Consider the following 20,161-nt stretch of genomic DNA (forward strand, 5'->3'; position numbering starts at 1 on the left):
CAAGTCGAAGACTCAGGCTTCTTGAGACACCTGCCCAAGGGCTATCCGCCTTGCACACGGTGTAGTTAGCAGAGCTAGGGCTGTGGCACACCAACACAAATCAACTCTTACTTTTGCTCAGTCAGGAAGTCGTGTCCCACCCTTTGTGACCCCATGGACTGTAGCCTGCCAGGCTCCTCTGTCCATGGGGATTTTCCAGGCAAGAATGCTGGAGTGGTTGCCATTTCCTCCTCCAGGGGATCTTCCCCACCCAGGGAGGGATGGAACCCCTGTCTCTTGTGTCTCCTGCATTGGCAGGCAGAGTCTTTCCAGCTGAGCCACCAGAGAAGCCCCGCCCCCCTCCCAATCAACTTGACATCAATTTTAAAAGGAAAGAAAAAGCTAGCACTGTGGGCTGCCTCCCTACTACACAACTCACCCTGTGGCCAGTGGGGTTACAGACCTGAGGCTGGAGGGCTGAGAGGTGCTAAGGATCTAAACAGGAAGCTGCGAGAGCAAGCACATGTTTCTGGCAAACAAAAGGAGAAGCAGGTACTGCAGTGCAGTGACCATACCAAAGTAGCTAGGGGAAGCTATCCAGCACTTTGCATGGGACAGAGGTTTTGGAAGGGGAGGGGAGTTTGGGGCAATGCTTCAACCTAAGGACTTTCTGCCACCTGAACTGTTACCAGACTCGGGGAGGAGAGACTGCCTATAAACGAAAAGCCACTTCGGGAAACCCATAGTTACCCCGAGCTTTAAGAACCCATCTTCCTCTTAGAACTCCCCCCAGATAAACTGCCATTAATCCTCCATCCACTCCATTTTCCGAGGCGAACACAACCACAAACTCTGAGCACCCTACTCCTTCCGCTCAATATCCTGCACCCAAAACAGGAGTCCAGAGCACCCGGGAAGTCCCTTAGGAGGGGGCTGTGGGGGGACGGGACGGGAGGTCAGGGGAAGAGCTTGCGTTTCAGTTCCTGCTGGTTCAGGCCGGCTCTGCTCTCTTCCAGACCCGTGACTTTGGTCTGGTCACTGGCCGGTTCACCTGTCAAATAGGGGCAAGAGCGTCGGCCAGGCTGGATGGCTGTGCAGGTGGCAAGAGGCTCTCAGGTGCTCCTCCTCTCGGCGCCTGCGCTGCGTCCCAGGGTGGTCCGTCCCTCCCCGCCCCGGGGTCTCCGGGTCCCCTCCCTGGCCGCCCGTCGGGAGCGCTCACCGCCGAAACGCTTCCTGCAGGACGGCGCAGGAGGGGCCGGCCTTGGAAGAGGGGCTGTGCCCGAAGAAGAAGTTTCCGGGCGAGAGGTACAGCAAGCGCGGGGTCGTCCGCACAGAGACAGGCAGGGGCCAAAGACTCAGGTCTCGCGAAGCAGAAACGCGCGGGCTCCGCGCCGCCAGCGCCGCCAGGGCCGCCAGCAGTGCCAGCAGCCCGGGGAGCCTCAGCCTCCCCAGCCCGCGCTGCTCCATGGCAGCTCAGCTGCTCTCCAGCGGGGCTCGCCCGGTAAGCACCAGCCGCTGCCTTGGCTCGGGATTTCCCGTCCGGGTCCGGAGGAGGTACGTGCAGCGAAAGAGCCCGAGCGTCACCTGACGGAGCCCCGCCCGGGCTCCGCCTCCAGGCGGGTGGGCCGCCCTCGGGATCACCGCCCCGCCTCGGCTCCGCCTCCACAGGGCTGGGGCGGCCACCCGGACCACCGCCCGGACGCAGCAGCCGACCGCCCTCAGCCCAACCCGGGTTTCCTCCACACCCAGACTTCCTGTTGGCAGAACGGACGCCACGGAACGCCCAACTTCCTCCAGCCCCTAGCACCAGATACTTGCCCCTAAGTATCTGGTTACTTGTCCCTGTGTCTGGATCTCTCTAAAAACGGCAGTTCAACTTTAGATATTAAAGCCTGCCTTCAGAACTCCTTAGGACAGTTTTGAACAGACGGGAGGTTAAAGATTAGGCAGAAGATACTCCGTAAGAAAATGGGCGATACTGAATCTTCCCACTTAAACATGATCTCTGACTTTGTAAAGTCGGCTTATGCTTATCGTCAAAGTCTCATAGCCTGCTTGAGACGGGCTTTCTTATTTCTTCTTAGGCAAGTTGCTAGATTTTTCATTGCTTTGCTGCTGGTGTTAATAGAATCGCTCCCTCCCCTAGCTCCCCCTTCCTCCCCAGAAATAATGAAAGAATGAGGTAGAAGTTTAGGTCTTGGCCTGGAAATATCTTTCCACTTGCTGCTTATACCACTGACCTCATCCCACCTCAAGCAGTGTGGAAACACAGCTGCCAGTCTTCCTTGTAAAAGGTAAACTGGAGCATGTCACTTCCTTACTCATACATGCCGGTGGCTTGTTTCCATTGTCTTTAACAGAAAATACAAGTTCCTTACCGTGACGCCCAAGGTGTGCCGGAATTTGCATCGCTCTGCCTGACTACCAACTTCCACTACCTTGTCCCAGTGCCCTGCCCTTCTGTTACCTGAACCCGCTGAGCTTTCTCTTCCCTCACAGCCTGACCTAAAGGTGTCAGGAAAGCAGAGAAGGGAATAAGAACTGATACAACTTACTCCCGCCCTAGACTGAGCACATTTCCATCTATCAACTGGTAAAGAGGTTCTCCTTGACCAAACATTAGTCAGGCTCTCTTAAACCCTCTTCTTGACTAGCATAGCCCAGTTTTAGGATCCTGAGAAGTTAATGGATTAAGAATCCCCCACCACCACCCTTGATATGGGATCACCCAGGAATCCTGCAGCAAGAATTCTGTTAGGTTGGTTTGGCAAGAATCTCCCTTACTCTTGATGTCTCCTCTTCATAATTCTCCGTTCACAGGCCACGGCTGCCCCCTGCTCATTGGCTATAAAACCCCAGCTGTCTTTCTTATTTTCAGAGTTGAGCCTGACCTCTCGCCCCTGTTGTGGTTGTCTTGGAACATCTTTCAATAGTCCTGAATACACGTGGCAGAATAATTTTAAAAAAATTATTCACACAATATTTTGGGATCAATCAGCCCTGAGGAGTGAGGGGCAAGGGGACATCAAGCAATTTATTTCTAGTCCAGGCCTTTTTTTTTTTTTTTTTTTTGGCATCGACATGTGGTATGTGTGAACTTAATTCCCTGACCAGGGATCAAATCCTAACCTCCTGCGCTGGAAGTTTAGTCTTAATCACTGACCACCAGAGAAATCCCTCTAGCTCAAGTTTATGGATAGATAATTTATCTATTTTTGCTTTATTGACTATGCCAAAGACTTTGACTATGTGGATCACAATGAACTGTGGAAAATCCTGAAAGAGATGGGAATACCAGACCACCTACCTGCCTCTTGAGAAACTGAAATGCAGGTCAGGAAGCAACAGTTAGAACTGGACATGGAACAACAGACTGGTTCCAAATAGGAAAAGGAGTACGTCAAGGCTATATATTGTCACCTTGCTTATTTAACTTCTATGCAGAGTACATCATGAGAAACACTGGGCTGGAAGAAGCACAAGCTGCAATCAAGATTGCCAGGAGAAATATCAATAACCTCAGATATGCAGACGACACCACCCTTATGGCAGAAAGTGAAGAGGAACTAAAGAGCCTCTTGATGAAAGTGAAAGAGGAGAGTGAAAAAGTTGGCTTAAAGCTCAACACTCAGAAAATGAAGATCATGGCATCTGGTCCCATCACTTCATGGGAAATAGATGGGGAAACAGTGGGAACAGTGGCAGACTTTATTTTTGGGGGCTCCAAAATCACTACAGATGGTGATTGCAGCCATGAAATTCAAAGACGCTTACTCCTTGGAAGAAAAGTTATGATCAACCTAGATAGCATATTCAAAAGCAGAGACATTACTTTGCCAACAAAGGTCTGTCTAGTCAAAGCTATGGTTTTTCCAGTGGTCAGGTATGGATGTGAGAGTTGGACTGTGAAGAAAGCTGAGTGCCGAAGAACTGATGCTTTTGAACTGTGGTGTTGGAGAAGACTCTTGAGAGTCCTTTGGACTGCAAGGAGATTCAACCAGTCCCTCCTAAAAAAGATCAGTCCTGGGTGTTCATTGGAAGGACTGATGCTGAAGCTGAAACTCCAATCCTTTGGCCACCTGATGCTGGGAACGATTGAGGGCAGGAGAAGGGGACGACAGAGGATGAGATGGCTGGATGGCATCATCAACTCAGTGGACATGGGTTTGGGTGGACTCCGGGAGTTGGTGATAGACAGGGAGGCCTGTGGCGTGCTTTGATTCATGGGGTAGCAAAGAGTCGACACTACTGAGCGACTGAACTGAACTGAATTGAACAACCCGGGTTATCTGGTGTTAGCGGCGGGAGGAAGTTGGGCGTGCGTTCGGCAGTTTCACTGAGGTGAGCTGCTGCAAGAACCGCAGCGCTACCAGCGGAAAGTCTGGGCAGGGAAGAAGCCCGGGTTGGGCTGGAGGCAGAGGGCTGCGCGGCTGGGCGCTGGTCCCCATGGCTGCCCCAGAGCTCTGGAGGCGGAGCACAGTCAGCTGACTCTCGGACTCGCTTGCTCCACGCGCCGCCCCTCGGACTCCGGCGGGATCAGGAGCCGAGGCCATGGCTGGAGCTTACGGTGGGGGCGGGTAGAGAGCAGCTGCATCCATGGAGCAACGCGGGTTGGGGAGGCTGAGGCTGCCCGGGCTGCTGGCGCTGCTGGCGGCGCTGGGGGTGCTGGTAGTGCAGGCGGCGCTGGGGAGGCGAAGGGCGCAGACCCCACGCATCTCTGCATCGCGGAACCAGAATCTTTGGCCCCTGCCTGTCTCTGTGCGGACGACCCCGCGCTTGCTGTACCTCTCGCCCGGAAACTTCTTCTTCGGGCACAGCCCCTCTTCCAAGGCCGGCCCCTCCTGCGCCGTCCTGCAGGAAGCGTTTCGGCGGTGAGCGCTCCCGACGGGCGGCCAGGGAGGGGACCCGGAGACCCCGGGGCGGGGAGGGACGGACCACCCTGGGACGCAGCGCAGGCGCCGAGAGGAGGAGCACCTGAGAGCCTCTTGCCACCTGCACAGCCATCCAGCCTGGCCGACGCTCTTGCCCCTATTTGACAGGTGAACCGGCCAGTGACCAGACCAAAGTCACGGGTCTGGAGAGAGCAGAGTCGGCCTGAACCAGCAGGAACTGAAACGCAAGCTCTTCCCCTGACCTCCCGTCCCGTCCCCCCACCCCCGCCTCCTAAGGGACTTCCTGGGTGCTCTGGACCCCTGTTTTGGAGTAGGGTGCTCAGAGTTTGTGGCTGTGTTCGCCTCGGAGAATGGAGTGGATGGAGGGTTAATGGCAGTTTATCTGCGGGGATTTCTAAGAGGAAGATGGGTTCTTAAAGCTTGGGGACTAGGGGTTTCCCGAAGTGGCTTTTCGTTTATAGGCAGTCTCTCCTCCCCCAGTCTGGTAACAGTTCAGGTGGCAGAAAGTCCTTAGGTTGAAGCATTGCCCCAAACTCCCCTCCCCTTCCAAAACCTCTGTCCCATGCAAAGTGCTGGATAGCTTCCCCTAGCTACTTTAGTATGGTCACTGCACTGCAGTACCTGCTTCTCCTTTTGTTTGCCAGAAACATGTGCTTGCTCTCGCAGCTTCCTGTTTAGATCCTTAGCACCTCTCAGCCCTCCAGCCTCAGGTCTGTAACCCCACTGGCCACAGGGTGAGTTGTGTAGTAGGGAGGCAGCCCACAGTGCTAGCTTTTTCTTTCCTTTTAAAATTGATGTCAAGTTGATTGGGAGGGGGGCGGGGCTTCTCTGGTGGCTCAGCTGGAAAGACTCTGCCTGCCAATGCAGGAGACACAAGAGACATGAGTTCCATCCCTCCCTGGGTGGGGAAGATCCCCTGGAGGAGGAAATGGCAACCACTCCAGCATTCTTGCCTGGAAAATCCCCATGGACAGAGGAGCCTGGCAGGCTACAGTCCATGGGGGTCACAAGGGTGGGACAGGACTTACTGAGCAAAAGTAAGAGTTGATTTGTGTTGGTGTGCCACAGCGCTAGCTTTGCTAACTACACCATGTGCAAGGCAGATAGCCCTTGGGCAGCTGTCTCAAGAAGCCTGAGTCTTCGACTTGTCCTAAAGGGCAGGACTGTCCTAAAGGTGCCCTGAAGGAGTGTGGTGTGGTGCTCACTGTACAGGTCCTTCCCTCCCTCAGATTTTGGTCGTTGTTCCCTGAGGTCATTAGAGCTTAACTGTGCTTGCAGGACACCAAGCAGCTGGGGGGTAAATGCAGGACTAGTCAAATCAGCACCTGCTGACCCCGAGCAGGTGAGCTCGGGGTGACCCCAGCTCGGTCTCGGACTCAGGCTTAGGCCGCAGAGACTTCCGAAGTCGATGGCAGAGATGGCTTCTTCTCCTTTGGTTGTGAACCACTAAATAAGAAGAGGGACGATGTTACCCTCATTTTAGATGCATGCTCTAATGAGTCTTTGGTGTTGAATCTGCCATCAGGTCAGAATGGCTAGAGTCTGGGTGAAGAAGTAATATCAAGGTGGTTGATTACTGGCCTTGGGGTATTGAGAAGGAACAAGTACCTGAAGGCCATTTAATGGAAGATGTTGACTTGAGAATCTTTTAAAAACAAACACACCTCATTTGCTCTGGGACTCAGTTCGTACAACTGGATTTTCCTTCTGTGCCATACTGCTAGTGATAAGCGAATGGTATGAGTATGGCAAGACAGCGTGGCTGCTGTAAGGCAACCATGGTTAGATCAGCAGAACTTGAAGAAGCTGTGAGATGGTTTAAAAAACAAGGCTTGGCATCCTAAAGGAGTGCAGGTAGTTATCTGAAGGCTTTGTCTAACTAATTTCTGCCCTGTGTGGCAAGCAGCTATTAATTATACCCTGTGTGTTAGGAAGCAGGTTATAAAACATTAGCCCTTATGGCTGAGACTTGAAAGCACTCAGGAGAGTGTTCTCGGAACCGAGGAGGGGCCTTTACTGCTTCAGAGAAAAGGCATGATGGAGTTGAAAAGGTTTAGAGATGATGGGGTGTTCTAGAATGTGTAGGCCATGGAGAACAGGTAAAACCAAGGCCCCAGTGTGATCAGATCCTCATGGCTGCTGTCTCCTGAGGAACCCACTTGTGTCAGCCTCTGCTTTGAAACAGTATGCATTTTGCAGGCAGAGTTCTGTCTGTCTGGTACGTGGCTGCTTCCTTCGCTTTTAGAACAAGCTCACATGCCAGTTTTTTCTGTTTACCTTTTTCCTTCCTTGGTTAACTGAAACTTTGTTTCAGATCCTGACAAACTAAAATGGGCTTTCCTGGTGGCTCAGATGGTAAGGAATCTGCCTGCAATGCAGGAGACCCATGTTCAATCCCTAGGTCAGGAATGTCCCCTGGCAAAGGAGAGGCTACCCACTCAAGTATCCTTGCCTGGAGAATTCCATGGACAGAGGAGCCAGGCAGGCTACACTCCATGGGGTTGCAAAGAGGTAGAGACGACGGAGGTATTGACTGTTCACAAGCACCTTGGACACCATTGAGTCCAATCCCTTAGTTTTCTGTTCAGTTCAGTCACTCAGTTGTGTCCCACTCTTTTTGACCCCATGGACTGCAGCATGCCAGGCCCCCCTGTCCATCACAAACTTCCAGGGTTTACTCAAACTCATGTCCATTGAATATGTGATCCCACCCAACCATCTCCTCCTCTGTCGTCCCCTTTTCTTCTTGCTTTCAATCTTTCCCAGCATCAGGGTCTTTTCAAATGAGTCAGGTCTTTGCATCAGGTGGCCAAAGTATTGAAGTTTCAGCTTCAGCATCAGTCCCTCCAGTGAACATTCAGGACTGATGGACTGGATGAATCTCCTTGCAGTCCGAGGGACTCTCAAGAGTCTTCTCCAACACCACAGTTCAAAAGCATCAATCCTTCAGTGCTCAGCTTTCTTTATAGTCCAACTCTCATATCCATACGTGACTACTGGGAAAACCATAGTATTGACTAGAGTTTTATATTAGAGCTTTAATATCTAGGGCCAAGATTTCTTTATTTGGCACAAGCAGCACCTGACTCAAAGCTGCCAACAGGTATAATTTCCTTTAAATTTTTTTTAAAATTATGGTAGTTTGTATAGAAGACTGCTGTGTGCTCAGTTGTGTCTGACTTGTGGCCCCATGGGCTGTAGCCCTTAAGCCGCCTCTGCCCATATAATTTTCTAAGCAAGAATACTGGGGTGGGTTGTCATTTCCTGCTCCAGGGGATCTTCCCAACCCAGGGATGGAACCACCATCTCTTCATCTCCTGCCTTGACAACTGGGTTTTTACCACTAGCGCAACCTGGGAAGCCCTCGGTTCAGTTCAGTTCAGTTCAGTTGCTCAGTCGTGTCCGACTCTTTGCAACCCCATGAATTGCAGCACACCAGGCCTCCCTATCCATCACAAACTCCCGGAGTTTACCCAGACTCATGTCCATCGAGTTGGTGATGCCATCCAGCCATCTCATCCTCTGTCGTCCTCTTCTCCTCCTGCCCCCAATCCCTCCCAGCATCAGGGTCTTTTCCAATGAGTCAACTCTTCGCATCAGGTGGCCAAAGTACTGGAGTTTCAGCTTTAGCATCATTCCTTCCAAAGAACACCCAGGAATGATCTCCTTCAGAATGTATTGGTTGGATCTCCTTGCAGTCCAAGGGACTCTCAAGAGTCTTCTGCAACACCACAGTTCAAAAGCATCAGTTCTTCGGTGCTCAGCTTTCTTCACAGTCCAACTCTCACAGCCATACATGACCACTGGAAAAACCATAGCCTTGACTAGACGGACCTTTGTTGGCAAAGTAATGTCTCTGCTTTTGAATATGCTATCTAGGTTAGTCATAACTTTCCTTCCAAGGAGTAAACGTCTTTTAATTTCATGGCTGCAGTCGCCATCTACAGTGATTTTGAAGCCCCCAAATTAAAGTCAGCCACTGTTTCCACTGTTTCCCCATCTATTTCCCGTGAAGTGATGGGACCAGATGCCGTAATTTTAGGATTGCTGTATTAGCCATTTTTAGCTATACAGTGTAGCGATCTTCATTTCCTTTTGAATCTGTCAGGATTTTTTAATAGGGACTTCCCCGGTGGTCCAGGGGCTTAGACTTCCTGGACGTTGCCAATGCAGGGGCCCAGGTTTAATCCTCAGTAAGGCAACTAGATCCCACATGCCAGAACTAAGGCTCAGCCCGGCCAAGTAAATAAATAATGTATTTTTAAATTATAAAAAGATTTTCCTAAGCTAATGATTTCCCTCAGCACCTTTATCTCATCCACTGTCTCACTGGTTAACTTTCATACACTTCCAAGTTCATCAGAACTTTCCCATCTCTCCTTACTTCCCTGGAAAACACACAAGACAGTCTTATATATAAGTAGCTTATACAGCTTTCTGGCTTCTCAGAATCTGTTGCATGTCTTAGGCTTTGAAGACTATGTGATCTTTTATCTTCTAGTGCCTTCAAATGTTTATTTGCTACCCTCTTCCTCTGATAGTCGGGTGCCAGCAGAATGTAAATTTTCCAGGCCCTAGTGAGGATTCTTTGGTGTTATCAGCTGGGATACTTTTGTTGGAAGGTAACAGGAGTCCCGGCTCAGTCTGGCTTGAGCAAAGAGAAAACCTGTTACCTCACATGTTGTTGCTGTTGTTCAGTTGCCCAGTCGTGTCCAACTCTCCGTGACCCCACGGAGGCAGCACGCCAGACCTCTGTCCCTCAGCATCTTCCGAAGTTTACCCCAGTTCATATCTATTGCCTTGGTGATTCCATCCTGCCATCTCATCCTCTGACAGCCTCGTCTTCTCCCTCAGTCTTTCCCAGCATCAGGGACTTTTCCAGTGAGTCAGCTGTTCACATCAGATGACCAAAATAGTGGAGCTTGAGCATCAGTCCTTCCAGTGAAGAGTCAGGGTTGATCTCCCTTAGGATTGGCTTGTTTGATCTCCTTGCTATCCGAGGGACTCTCAGGAGTCTTCTTCAGCACTGCAGTTTGAAGGCATCAGTTCTTTGGCCCAGCTCTCACAGTCGTACGTGACCACTGAGAAGACCACAGCCTTCACTATACAGACCTTTCTACAGAGTAATGTTTCTGCTTTTCAACACACTTGTCTAGGTTTGTCATAGCTTTCCTGCCAAGAAAGAAATGTCTTCCAATTTCATGGCTACCGTCACCATCCGCAGTGATTTTAGAGCCCAAGACGAGGAAATCTGTCACTGACTTCAACCTTTTCCCCCTCTATTTTCCGTGAAGTGATGAGCCAGTAGCGCATTTGATAAAGAATCTGCCTGCAAAGCAGGAGACCCTGGTTCCATCCGTGGGTCTGGAAGATTCTCTGGAGAAGGAAATGGCAACCCACTCCAATATTCTTGCCTGGAGAATCCCATGGACAGAGGAGCCTTGCAGGCTACTGTCCATGGGGTCGTAACAGTCAGACTCGACTTAATGTCTCAGCCACCACCTAATGGGGCCAGATGGCATGATCTTAGTTTTTTTAATGTTTAGTTTTAAGCCAGCTCTTCCTCTCCCCTCCTTCACCCTCAGCAGGCGGCTCTCTAGTTCCTCTTCTCTTTCTGCCATTAGAGTGGCGTCATCCCTGTATCTGAGGTTCTCCTGCCTGTCTTGAGTCCAGCTTGTGGCTCATCCAGCCCGGCATTTCTCATGATGTGCTCAACATACAGGTTAAGGAACCAGGGTGACAGCAGACAGCCCTGTCTCCTCCTTTCTCAATCTTGAACCACTCAGCCGTTGGTGGCTCAGATGGTAAAGAATCTCACACATTGAGAAGTCCAAAAGCGGGCAGGATTTCAGGGCTAGTTGGCTACGTGGCTCAGCAGTATCGTTAGGAAATCTGTATTCTTGTCATCTCTGACCTGCTCTCTTTGGTGTGGCTGATACTTGTGTAGGTGTCACGTACAGAGAAAGTTTTCTTCTTGGTGCTCACCTCGGAGAGAAAGCTTCCTCCCACCCTCCTCCCCGCCCTGCCCCATCACTAGTCAGAATGAGCTTGCACACCCAGCTTCACACACCTAGTGAAAGACAGGGAAGCCTGGTGTGCTGTACTTCATGTGGTCATATAGTCAGACCCGACATAGCGAATGAACAACAATGGTTTAAAAATTTGTTTCAATTTCTCTCACACAGGTATTATGCCTATATTTTTGGTTTCGACAAGTGGCCTCTTGGCTCTGATAATGTTCCAAGGAAAATGGAGTTACAGAAACTTGAAGTCTCAGTCATCATGGACCCAGAGTGTGACAGTTTTCCCAGCATCACTTCGGATGAGTCTTGTGAGTACCTATGTCATGGGAATGGATTGTACACAAAGCTGCTTGTTACAGACTCGAGGGCCAGAAGCTGACTCTACTCCATGAACTATTGTGAGCTCTTAACCAGTGAGTTTATAATTATTATTTTTAAAAATAACCATTAGGGAACTTCACTGGCGGTTCAAGGTTAAGACTCTGCACTTCCGCTGCAGGGAGCACAGGTCTGATCCTTGGATGGGGAACTAAAGTCCCACATGCTGCACATATGGCAATAATAAATGACTAAATAATTACTGTTAAAAGTCTGATGGCAAAACTCAAACATAATCATTGCAGGAAATCTTTAAGTACAGTAAGTGAAGAGGAGGAATTAAATTATTCATAATGCCAGCACTCAGAGTTCACCTTTGTTACTTAGATTTTTTTTTTTGCAGAGTTTGAATGTTTTACATAGATATAAATAAAAGCATAAGATAAAGAATGGCATGAAAAAGGGGTCTAGTTCTGTACATGTGTTTTTTCTGTTTTTCCTTTTTGCATGTGCTATGCTAAGTTGCTTCAGTCGGCCTGACTCTTTGAGACCCCATGGACTGTAGCCTGCTAGGGTCCTCTATCCATGGGATTTCCCAGGCTAGAATACAGGAGTGGTTTGCCATTTCTTTCAAGAGGATCGTCATAACCAAGGGATTGAACCCACATTTCTCATGTCTCCTGCATTGACATGCGGGTTCTTTACCACTAGCACGACCCGGGAAGCCTCTTTTTTGTGTATGAGCATGCGTTTCACTAAATGTTTTTCAATGACAGCATTTTTAGTGGCTGAATAATGTTCTACCAACTGTATCGATGTGCCAAAACTTACTTGGCTTATCCCTTAATTTAAGACATCTAGATAGTTTATTTTGAAATTAAGCCTGTGTTTATAGGCATGGTCTTTCGTTCTTTCTTTTTTTTGGCACAGTATGCGGGATCTTAAGTCCTGACCACGAATTGAACCTGTGCCCCTTGCAGTGGAAGCACAGAGGCTTACCCACTGGACCTCCAGAGACGTCCTGACATGATTTCTGTTTATAATTAAGTTGACACATAGATAATGCAGAACTGAGAGGGGTGGAGTTTTTCACTTTTCATTTATATTTATGTTATATTATATTTATATTCCATCTTCATTTATATTGATTGAAAATATCAACATTTAGCTCTGTGATTTTTTGTTTGCATAAAATATTACTCTCCAAGGCTTTTCCTACCTTGTTCTAGAAAGAATAAACAGATGGTCAGACCTTTTTCATAGCATGTACTGACTGGAAATTACATGGAATTGTATCAAGGAATCAAAGAAGAGCAATGGGTGATTTAAGATTAGTGCAGAACGAGCAGGCTGGTGAGTCAGGTGTCAAAATAGAAAGGAAAATGCATATCTTAGAGAAAAGAGTAACCCCTTTGTTCTCAGGCTGCCTCACAGACAGTTACAGTCCATCTCTTCATCCTTTTGATTAGAGATGAGATTTCTTGATGCTTTGATAACATCTTTTTGCAAAATAACTTCATTTCTTTTCCATTCTGTGGCTGTTCTTAGAATCATGATGGTTTGCCCACATTAGTCATGTGAGTTGACAGTTAGCACTCAGACACTTTATGAATTAGATTTTGCAATCTGAATTGAGGAATGATCAGCAAATTACCAAGGAATCTTTGCTGACTGGCAGTACAATGACATATTGTAAAATCCAAATGATGGAATGTGTCAAGGGTGGGGAGTTACAGTCTGTCTTGCATTCAGCTTTGCAAACCCCATTTTTCTGAAAGGGAGACTTCTGGAGATAAGCTAACCATGAAATATTCTGGTTAAAGGATAAACTAGTTTTAAACTAGTTGTTGATGATGATGAGAGAAGTAACACACAAATGGAAATAACAAGATATCAACCGTTGTCCAAATATCAACCGTTGTCCAAGGGTATGAGGAGATCTTGGAGAAGCTGATCAGTGTTAACAGCAGCATCAAGTAAAATAAAAATAGGCACCTCCTCAGAACCAGATATAGACTAATTTCTACCACAGAGAAGTAATTACATACATCAAGAATGTTCTCTGTGGTTTGTCTGCCACAGTGAATGTTTATAAGCAAAACGAAAGTTCATCACCAGAAGAATGGCTGCGTATATCTTGTCAGTTGACTCTAGAGAATACGCTTCAACAATTGAGAATGAACAAGTGGAGTTACAGGGCTTCCCTAGGGTCCAGTGTTTAAGAATCTGCGGGCCAAGAGAGAGGCCATGCGTTTCGACCCTGATCTGAGGAGCAGCTAAACCCCACAGCCACAACTACTGCGCCCATGAGCGACGTGACTGAAGCCTGCATGCCTGAGAGCCTGTGCTCTGCACAAGAGACGGCCACAGCGAGAGCCCCGCGCACTGCCGCTGGAGAGGAGTCCCCGCCTGCACCAGATAGAGACAGCCCACGCGCAGCAGCGAAGACCCAGTGCAGCATGCGCCAGTAAACACAATACTTAAAAAAGAAGTGGAGATAGAACGACATGGGGAACTTGCCAAGATCAGTTACTGAGTTGGACAAGGGGGGATACATCCTAGTGTGTACAGGGGGTCCCATTTACACACCAGCAGAAATACAAGGAGGTGCGCATGAGGCAGCATCTGTTTCTTGCCGCGTGGATGTAACAGGGCCCAGGAAAGCCCTGCTGTTTCCTCTGAGCAAGTAGGAGGAGTTCAGTGGGCATCTCAAAGGGGATTTTAGTCTTACCTATAACATTTTATTATTCTAAAAAGAGGAATCCATTGCTGTTATTTGCATGTATACCCTTCAAAACAACAGTGTGGTGCAAAAAGTATAGAAAGGGATCATTGGAAGAAAGATGCCTTCGTTCCACCTCAGGGAGCTTATTGGTGTTAAGACTAAGAATTTGGCTGTGGAATAAAAATTCTATAGCTTATTTGTCCATATATTTAGGAAACACAGTCTCCTCCGTATTGCTTTACATGTGTGGTTTCTGCATTGGGTTGAATCAGAATCCTTTTAAATATCAGCCAGTCCTCAGCTGTTGGAAAATAATTGGCATCAGGTATATGCCACATGTTAATGGTCTTAGATAAGTCTTTGTGCTGACTGATTCCAGGAGATCTCAGAACTGGAATGTGGGAAAAGCTGGCTTTTAAACCATGACCAGTGAAATGGTGAGTTCTACTTAGGGAGCTTAAACTAAGGATTTAATAGAGGGGAGGAATCGTGATTCGACTGTGGTCATAACAGCAATACCGTTCTTAGCCTGGCCTTTAGCTACCTCTCAACTGTTCGTCTGATGGAAAGGCTTCCTTGTCAGAAGATTGTCACCTGATTGTTGGCTGTTGATAGAGCTGTTTTCCCTATGTGTAGCCAACTGTTACGGAACACTGTGGGTGATGGTGGTGCAGGGTGATGATGAAGCAGAGATAGCATGTTAAATCATGGACCTGCAGCCCTCGAGTGTCTTTGCTCTGGCAGAGTCTTCCCTGTCACATCCCTTTAGCTTTCAACCTCTGTGCTTTCTGATGCTTTGCACTATCTGTGGATGACTCCAGGAGAAAGCTCTCTAAACACGGAAATGACTGTTGGGGCAACCTCTAGTTGCACTGCGTGTGCTCAGTTGCACCTCGGCATGCAGGAACTTAGTTCGCCAACCAAAGATTGAACTCCTATGCCCCGTGTTAGAAAGCAGATTCTGGACAACAGGCAAGGTCCCAGCAAGTGAGGGTTAAGGGAGATTCAGGCCAATGTTAGGGGTATTAGGTACAGGGCAAGTAGGGGGCACAGGGAGAGAACGGCCGGAGTAGAGCAAACTCTGGTCTTACAGGGTGCAAGACTGATACCAGAGGCTTCATCAAGAAATTAGGGGCACTGATGAGTTTGCCCTTTTGACTTAAATTGTTAGCTTAAGTAAGACCCTGCTCTGTAGAGGGGTAGCGGGAGAGAACTCTCCAGTAGGGGAGAATGAGGAATCATGGAGATGACACCCAGGTTCCTGACTTGAGCTACTCGGCTGGCTGGAGTCAGGAGAGGATGAGTCCAGAGCCCAGCAAGTGGGAAGCGGGAAGAGTCCAGTCTGGGGCTTGTGGAGTTTAAGGAAGAACCTACGGGATTTCTGGGGCTTCCCTGGTAGCTGAGCTGGTAAAGGATTCGCCTGCAGTGCAGGAGACCCTGGCTTGATTCCTGGGTCAGGAAGATCCCCTGGAGAAGCGGGTAGGCTACCCACTCCAGTATTCTTGGGCTTCCCATGTGACTTTGGCGGTAAAGAATCCCCAAGAAACGTGGGAGACCTGGGTTCGATCCCTGGGTTGGGAAGATCCCTTGGAGACAGGAAAGGCTGCCCACTCCAGTATTCTGGCCTGGAGAATTCCATGACTGAGAACTCCATGGGGTCGCAAAGAGTCAGACAGGACTGAGCAACTTTCACTTTTCACAGGACTTCTACATGAGTATATACAGAAGGCAGCTGGAGAAACAGGTTTGGAGCTCAGGAGAAATAATGGCCCAGAAATAGCAAGGATATGTTTTGCGAAATGTACTGTGCATATTGAGGGATTCAAAGCAAACATTTTTTTTCTTCCAGTTTAATTGAGGCGTAACTGACACACAGCACCATGAAGTCTAGGTGTAGAGTATAATGATCTGACTTACATACATCGTGAAATGATTATCACAGGAAATTAGTGAACGCCCATCTCATATAGATACAAAATTAAAGAAAAACATTTTTTTCCTGATGAGAACGCTTATGATTTACTCTTTGAACAGCTTTCATGTATAGCATACAGCCGTGCTGACTATGTTCATCCTGTTGTACATTACGTCCCTTGTACTTATTTATCTTATAACCAGAAGTTAGTACATTTTGCCTGCCTTTGTCCAGTCACCACCCACCTCTGGTAACCAAGAGTCTTATCTCTGTTTCTGTGAGCTTGCTTGTTTTTTGAAGTACAATTACCTTATGACACCGTGTTCATTCCCCTTACACAACGTGGTGATTCAGTATTTCTGTCCATTTTTACACATAAGCCTAACTCGTGACTCTGTTCTTCTGGTGGAAAGGCTGCCTTGTCAGAAGACTGTCACCTGAGGACTAGCTGTGGATAGATGTGTTTTCCCTGGGTGTCACCAGCTGTCACGCGACACCCTGAGTGGTGGGGGCCGTGGAGGGTGATGACGAAGCAGAGAACGTTTTATTTTTTCCTGTTTTTTTGAGGTATAGTTGACATAACATTATATGTGTTTCAGGTTTACAACATAATGATTTGCTATTTGTATATAATGTAAAATGTTACCATCTGTCACCATACAAGAAACATGTTTTTCTTTTTCCAATACAGATAATTTACTTGTGCAAGGACCAGTGGCTACGCTCACTGCCAACAGAGTTTGGGGAGTATTACGAGGTAAGTTCTATGTAGTTTCATTGTTATTTTCTAGTAAGGAAATAGTTTCAGTTGCCACATTGGGAAATCAAGCATATTAATAGCAAAACTTTACTTCCTTGGGCCCTTTATAGATTTTTGGGTATTTTCAAAACAATTTCCATTAAGTACTGTATATACCACTTAAAGAAAGATCATTTATATATACCGCTTAATGAAAGATCACTGGACCCTCTACAAATGTCTGAAGGTTATTGCGTTCATAGTGCTCGATTCCTTGATGTTCTTGGACTGTAATATTCATAGAGTCGTAAATGGCCCTGATCTGCTCCAGTTAGGTTTTGTTTTATCATGCGTCCCCTCTTGCCACCTTCAAGAGCAAGCATGTCCTTTCTGCATTTGATTTATTTATTCAAACAACAGGTCAGTTCAGTGGCTCAGTCGTGTCCGACTCTTTGCGACCCCATGAATCGTAGCACGCCAGGCCTCCCTGTCCATCACCATCTCCCAGAGTTCACTGAGACTCACGTCCATCGAGTCAGTAATGCCATCCATTCATCTCATCCTCTGTCTTCCCCTTTTCCTCCTGCCCCCAATCCCTCCCAGCATCAGAGTCTTTTCCAATGAGTCAACTCTTCGCATGAGGTGGCCAAAGTACTGGAGCTTCAGCTTTAGCATCATTCCTTCCAAAGAAATCCCAGGGCTGATCTCCTTCAGAATGGACTGGTTGGGTCTCCTTGCAGTCCAAGGGACCCTCAAGAGTCTTCTCCAACACCACAGTTCAAAAGCATCAATTCTTCGGCACTCAGCCTTCTTCACAGTCCAAGTCTCACATCCATACATGAGCAAAGGAAAAACCATAGCCTTGACTAGAAGGACCTTAGTCAGCAAAGTAATGTCTCTGCTTTTGAATATGCTATCTAGGTTGGTCATAACTTTTCTTCCAAGGAGTAAGCGTCTTTGAATTTCATGGCTACAGTCACCATCTGCAGTGATTTTGGAGCGCAAAAAAAATGAAGTCTGACACTGTTTCTACTGTTTCCCCATCTATTTCCCATGAAGTGATGGGACCGGATGCCATGATCTTCATTTTCTGAATGTTGAGCTTTAACCAACTTTCTTGCTCTCCTTTCACTTTCATCAAGAGGCTTTTTAGCTCCTCTTCACTTTCTCCCATAAGGGTGGTGTCATCTGCATATCTGAGGTTATTGATATTTCTCCTGGCAGTCTTGATTCCAGCTTGTGTTTCTTCCAATCCAGCGTTTCTCATGATGTACCCTGCATAGAAGTTAAATAAGCAGGGTGACAATATACAGCCTTGACGTACTCCTTTTCCTATTTGGAACCAGTCTGTTGTTCCATGTCCAGTTCTAAGAGTTGCTTCCTGACCTGCATACAGATTTCTCAAGAAGCAGGTTAGGTGATCTGGTATTCCCATCTCTTTCAGAATTTTCCACAGTTTGTTGTGATCCACACAGTCAAAGGCTTTGGCATAGTCAATAAAGCAGAAATAAATGTTTTCCTGGACCTCTCTTGCTTTTTCCATGATCCAGCGGATGTTGGCAATTTGATCTCTGGTTCCTCTGCATTTTCTAAAACTAGCTTGAACATCAGGGAGCTCACGGTTCATGTATTGCTGAAGCCTGGCTTGGAGAATTTTGAGCATTGCTTTACTAGCGTGTGAGATGAGTGCAATGGTGCCGTAGTTTGAGCATTCTTTGGCATTGCCTTTCTTTGGAACCGGAACGAATACTGACCTTTTCCAGTCCTGTGGCCACTGCCGAGTTTTCCAAATTTGCTGGCATGTTGAGTGCAGCACTTTCACAGCATCATCTTTCATGATTTGAAACAGCTCAACTGGAATTCCATCACCTCCACTAGCTTTGTTCATAGTGATGCTTTCTAAGGCCCACTTGACTTCACATTCCAATATGTCTGGCTCTAGATGAGTGATCACATCATCATGATTATCTGGGTCGTGAAGATCTTTTTTGTACAGTTCTTCTGTGTATTCTTGCCACCTCTTCTTAATATCTTCTGCTTCTGTTAGGTCCATACCATTTCTGTCCTTTATCGAGCCCATCTGTGCATGAAATGTTCCCTTGGTATCTCTAATTTTCTTGAAGAGATCTCTGGTCTTTCCCATTCTGTTGTTTTCCTCTATTTCTTTGCATTGATCGCTGAAGAAGGCTTTCTTATCTCTTCTTGCTATTCTTTGGAACTCTGCATTCAGATGCTTATATCTTTCCTTTTCTCCTTTGCTTTTCGCCTCTCTTCTTTTCTCAGCTATTTGTTAAGTCCTCCTCAGACAGCCATTTTGCTTTTTTGCATTTCTTTTCCATGGGGGTGGTCTTGATCCCTGTCTCCTGTACAATGTCACAAACCTCAGTCCATAGTTCATCAGGCACTCTATCTATCAGATCTAGGCCTTTAATTCCAATGTATAATCATAAGGGATTTGATTTAGGTCATACCTGAATGGTCTAGTGGTTTTCCCTACTTTTTTCAATTTGAGTCTGAATTTGGTAATAAGGAGTTCATGATCTGAGCCACAGTCAGCTCCCAGTCTTGTTTTTGTTGACTGTATAGAGCTTCTTCATCTTTGGCTGCAAAGAATATAATCAGTCTGATTTTGGTCTTGATCATCTGGTGATGTCCATGTGTAGAGTCTTCTCTTGTGTTGTTGGAAAGCTGCTTTGACCTCTTCTTTTAAGAGGATAAGAGTTTGTTTTACTGGCTTCCAAATTAGTATGGTTTTGAAAAAGGAGAAGAATAATTTTCTCTCATGTGAGCTAGCTAGCCAAAGTTATAGTAATTAAAAGGAGAGAAAGCTTTGGATGTGACTCAGGTTGAGTGTTATTTAGAATAAAGTAACGACTGTTAATGCTGTGTTTTATATCATAGTAATAATGGTATGATTGTGATCTTATTCAAATAGTGACATGAAAATAGCTATAGAGACTTACCGCAAATGTAACAACAGATATTATCATCTAGATTATTTACATATAATGAGATGTGATGTTAAACTTTTACCAGTCTGGTCTGCCTGTCTTGTCTGGGGCCTGTTAGGGAAATCAGCTTTATTGATCTCTGTCCTGATCCAGATGAGAACTTTTGGGAGCATTTGGTGAATCTAGTCCAGGAAGTCCTTATTTTCCACTTACTGTCAGCCTTTGAAAGTAACAAATGTGTCATAAATGATATTTGAGGGTACTGCCACTTAACAGAAAATTCCAGTTATTCTGTATTTGGGGGTAGGAGGGAGGCATAGCCAAAGCAACTTTGAACATTTTATTCTTCCCTAATTTTTTTGAGGTATAATTGACATAAAATTATATTAGTTTCAGTTTTGCAACTTAATGATTTGATATTTGTATATAATGCAAATGATCACCATAGTAAGTTTAGTTACCATCCATCACCACACATAGTTAGAAAAGAATTGTTTTTCTTATGATGAGAACTTCTGAGATTTCCTCTTTTTAGCAACTTACAAATAGGTAGCACAATATTTATTAATTACAGTCACTATGCTGTGCCTCACGTCTCTAGCACTTATGTATATACGAA

General features: G+C 46.9%; 2 protein-coding genes across 2 annotated transcripts in view; one reads left to right on the top strand and one right to left on the bottom strand.

Moving 5' to 3' along the window:
• Nucleotides 1-1,508, bottom strand: part of HEXB (hexosaminidase subunit beta) — a 32,060-nt gene extending 30,552 nt beyond the window's left edge. The window contains exon 1 of the mRNA XM_052659347.1: nucleotides 1,199-1,508. Coding sequence (XP_052515307.1) covers nucleotides 1,199-1,446 — 248 coding nt within the window. The 5' untranslated portion in view covers nucleotides 1,447-1,508. The remainder of the gene's footprint in view (nucleotides 1-1,198) is intronic.
• Nucleotides 1,509-4,575: 3,067 nt separating this feature from the next.
• The window catches only part of LOC128066152 (beta-hexosaminidase subunit beta-like), a 31,950-nt gene continuing 16,364 nt past the window's right edge, over nucleotides 4,576-20,161 (top strand). Inside the window, exons 1-3 of the mRNA XM_052659237.1 lie at nucleotides 4,576-4,850; nucleotides 11,057-11,202; nucleotides 16,544-16,609. Coding sequence (XP_052515197.1) covers nucleotides 4,576-4,850; nucleotides 11,057-11,202; nucleotides 16,544-16,609 — 487 coding nt within the window. The remainder of the gene's footprint in view (nucleotides 4,851-11,056; nucleotides 11,203-16,543; nucleotides 16,610-20,161) is intronic.

The sequence above is a fragment of the Budorcas taxicolor genome, chromosome 20, assembly GCF_023091745.1.
Source record: "Budorcas taxicolor isolate Tak-1 chromosome 20, Takin1.1, whole genome shotgun sequence".
NCBI lineage: Eukaryota > Metazoa > Chordata > Mammalia > Artiodactyla > Bovidae > Budorcas > Budorcas taxicolor.